We start from the raw sequence: 3,022 nt of genomic DNA, 5'->3' as shown, positions 1-3,022 counted from the left end.
GCCGGAGAACGAGAGCGATCGAGCTAGCTCCGGTGGGTGGGGGTGGTTGGAGTTGGCCGGAAAACACGTACAGCGACCCATGCATGCAGCCCCCACGCACGCGTGCGATCGACGGGCGGATCTTTCCTCCTCTCCGACCTTTTCCCCGGATCCGGCCCTGTCGCCGTCGCCAATAATCCTCCCCGTCCCTTTCCCGGCCGTGGTTGTTGAGACCTCGAACCGGGGCTCTGTCTCTAGAAGAAGTATGCGCAGCAAGAGTGCCATTAATAACCCCATATTTTCTTGTCTTCACGTACACATGTGCGCCCTTGTTGTTGATATATAAGCACGCGGCGTCTCCTTCTGCCATGGATCGTTGCACTGCCTGCTGAGCTGAGCTGCTCCTGCTGCTGCACTGTCGGCCGGCGGAGAGTAAGACAGCGGCAGCGGGTGCGCCGGAATCGAAGGTCGGGATGGAGGAGGGCCTTCCCCCGGGGTTCCGGTTCCACCCGACGGACGAGGAGCTCATCACTTACTACCTCAGCCGCAAGGTCTCCGACTTCGCCTTCTCCACTCGCGCCATCGCCGACGTCGATCTCAACAAGTGCGAGCCATGGGACCTTCCAAGTAAGTGCTAGTTCCAGTTCCAGCTAGTTCCTTCCTGTTGCACAATCACTCGTAACATCAGGGAAAAAACCTGATTTGAATTTGTGCAATGTGCTAATTAATATATATTTCTGTGCTCGTTCCTGGAAAAATAGTTTTTGGCATTCACTATTGTGTGCAAATAAAACCGGAACTAGTACCAATTGTTCTTGCTTCTCAACCATCTTGTTTACTTGTGGACCAATACGACCTTCCCTCTTTTTTCTCGATTTGGTGAGACTTCTAATGCCTTGACCTAGTTCATAGCATGCATATATTCACGCGCGGTCACTATTGTGTACTACGCACTACTCTAGATTTATTTACATCGAAGTTACGTAAGCTTACTATAAACGTAGTCGTCGTTTCCCTGAAGTAAAAAAGCTTAGTCGTCGTTGTCAATGCCAAGTTGCCATACACCGGCCCATACGACCTACGTACATTGGTTGCCAATTGATGGATCATGGATGTACGTGTACTCCAAAAAATATATTGATGGGTGTACACGTCTGCAGGTAAAGCTAGCATGGGGGAGAAAGAGTGGTACTTCTTCAGCATGCGCGACCGGAAATACCCGACCGGCATCCGCACGAACCGCGCCACCGAATCCGGCTACTGGAAGACCACCGGCAAGGACAAGGAGATCTTCCACGGCGGGAGGCTCGTCGGCATGAAGAAAACCCTAGTCTTCTACGGTGGCAGGGCTCCCAAGGGCGAGAAGACCAGCTGGGTCATGCACGAGTACAGGATCCAGAACAAGTTCCCATACAAACCCAACAAGGTATACATCTAGACACATCTCTTAGTTAATTAGGCCATGGTACTGCCTGCAACTTGTTATAAAAAGAGTTGCAACAACTATTCTACTTTCGAACTAGATCGTTGCTAGCTAATATGGTTGTGTGAAATGTTCGTTTGTCTTTTTGTTTTCGAAGGAGGAATGGGTGGTGTGCAGGGTGTTCAAGAAGAGCCAGATACTGAAGCTGAGGCACCCACAGGACAGCCCCGACATGGACTCCCCATGCAACGACGCCCACGCCTCCCTCGGCGAGCTCGGGGAGATCGACGTCTCCTCCATGCTCGGCGGCTTCGCCCCGGCCGGCCCGAACGCTTCCGGCGACAACTTCGGCCACCGGATTGACATGGGCGCGTACATGAACTGGCTGGCGGCGGCAAACCAGGGCGCGGCCGCCATGCTCCCCTGGGCTGCTGCGGCGGCGCCGGGGTTGCTCGGCACCGTCTTCTCTGCGAACCCCGCCATGCAGAAGGCGCTGGCGCCGTTCGCCGGGTGCAGCCAGCTGCCGAGAGACGTCGGCGGTGATACCTTGTTCGGGAACGCGATGGCGAAGGTGGACATGGAGTGCGAGCAGCCGCCGCAGCTGGAAATGCACGAGTCGACATGGAGAACCTTCTGACCAGTTTATCAGTTCATCGCCTATAATAACAAGGAAAGTAATGCCGCTTCAAAAACTGTGGTCATATATATTATCTAAGGTACATTTGTAGTTAAAAATGGGACAATCCCATGGGTCAAAATCAACTAAAGTTTAACTAGACAAGTATGTATGTTCGTTGTTCTGTTGACCTATGTCTCTTAAGTTGTAGCACACATTGTATGTTTGTCCATCTGTTATGAAATGAAAGAAACTACGCGGTCTAGTTGCCTGCACGCCGGCCATGGCTTCCGACGTACGCTGGCGGCGGATATGACGACTGTGGGGCAGGTCACGCAAACTGACGGCGTTGTCTGGCTACGCAGGGACGCGTCGTGCTCCTCAATGCGCAGGGAGGTACAGTCGATGTTTGTTCCCTCCACGAAGGTGAATGCATACGTCTAGGCCACATCGTCTTGTTTCCCTGCCACTTCGCCAGAATACAGGACAGGTTTCCGGCGAACAACGCTGGCGAGGATTCGTCGGCGTGAGGCCAACCAACGGGCAACCACGTCGCCTCTGGTCCACGGGGACGCTGGGAAGGGGGCGTGAGCAGGGCCGGTCCTGAATTTTCATAGGCCCGGGGCGAACTAAAAAAGTGGGCCCTTTAATGAAAAAAACAATTATATATATTGACATAGAGCCCAAAGTTTTTTTTGGTTTCAAAGATCTAGGGAATTTCATTACCAAATAACGTCCCATAATACAGCATGGACACACACGATGCACATGCACTTCTTGCCAACAACCAACAAACTTTTTATTCTTACATAACCAATGAAGAAATGATTCCTAACACTCGAAACTTTGCGCTTTATGTCCTCAGCCCAGCAGAATTACTTCAACAATTATCAAAAGATGATCACTCTTCTTTCCAGCAAGTCTCTCACCTGAAAAAACAAACTGAGCAAAAGTGAAAGACATGTAATCATAGCAAATGACTTCTTCGACCGTTCTTTGAAGCA

The 3,022-nt window shown here is 51.6% G+C and overlaps 1 protein-coding gene across 1 annotated transcript; it reads left to right on the top strand.

Annotated features, from left to right (window-relative positions):
- The first annotated feature begins 334 nt into the window (after positions 1-334).
- Positions 335-2,293, top strand: LOC123451114 (protein CUP-SHAPED COTYLEDON 2-like). Its single transcript, XM_045128122.1, has 3 exons — positions 335-606; positions 1,140-1,405; positions 1,560-2,293. The coding sequence occupies exons 1-3, from the start codon at positions 453-455 to the stop codon at positions 2,037-2,039; spliced, it is 900 nt and encodes a 299-aa protein (XP_044984057.1). The 5' UTR covers positions 335-452; the 3' UTR covers positions 2,040-2,293.
- The last annotated feature ends 729 nt before the right edge of the window (positions 2,294-3,022 follow it).

Source organism: Hordeum vulgare, chromosome 4H, assembly GCF_904849725.1.
Source record: "Hordeum vulgare subsp. vulgare chromosome 4H, MorexV3_pseudomolecules_assembly, whole genome shotgun sequence".
NCBI classification, from domain to species: Eukaryota; Viridiplantae; Streptophyta; class Magnoliopsida; order Poales; family Poaceae; genus Hordeum; species Hordeum vulgare.
Note: the sequence above shows the minus strand (reverse complement) of the source record. Positions and strands in the feature narration are given on the sequence as shown.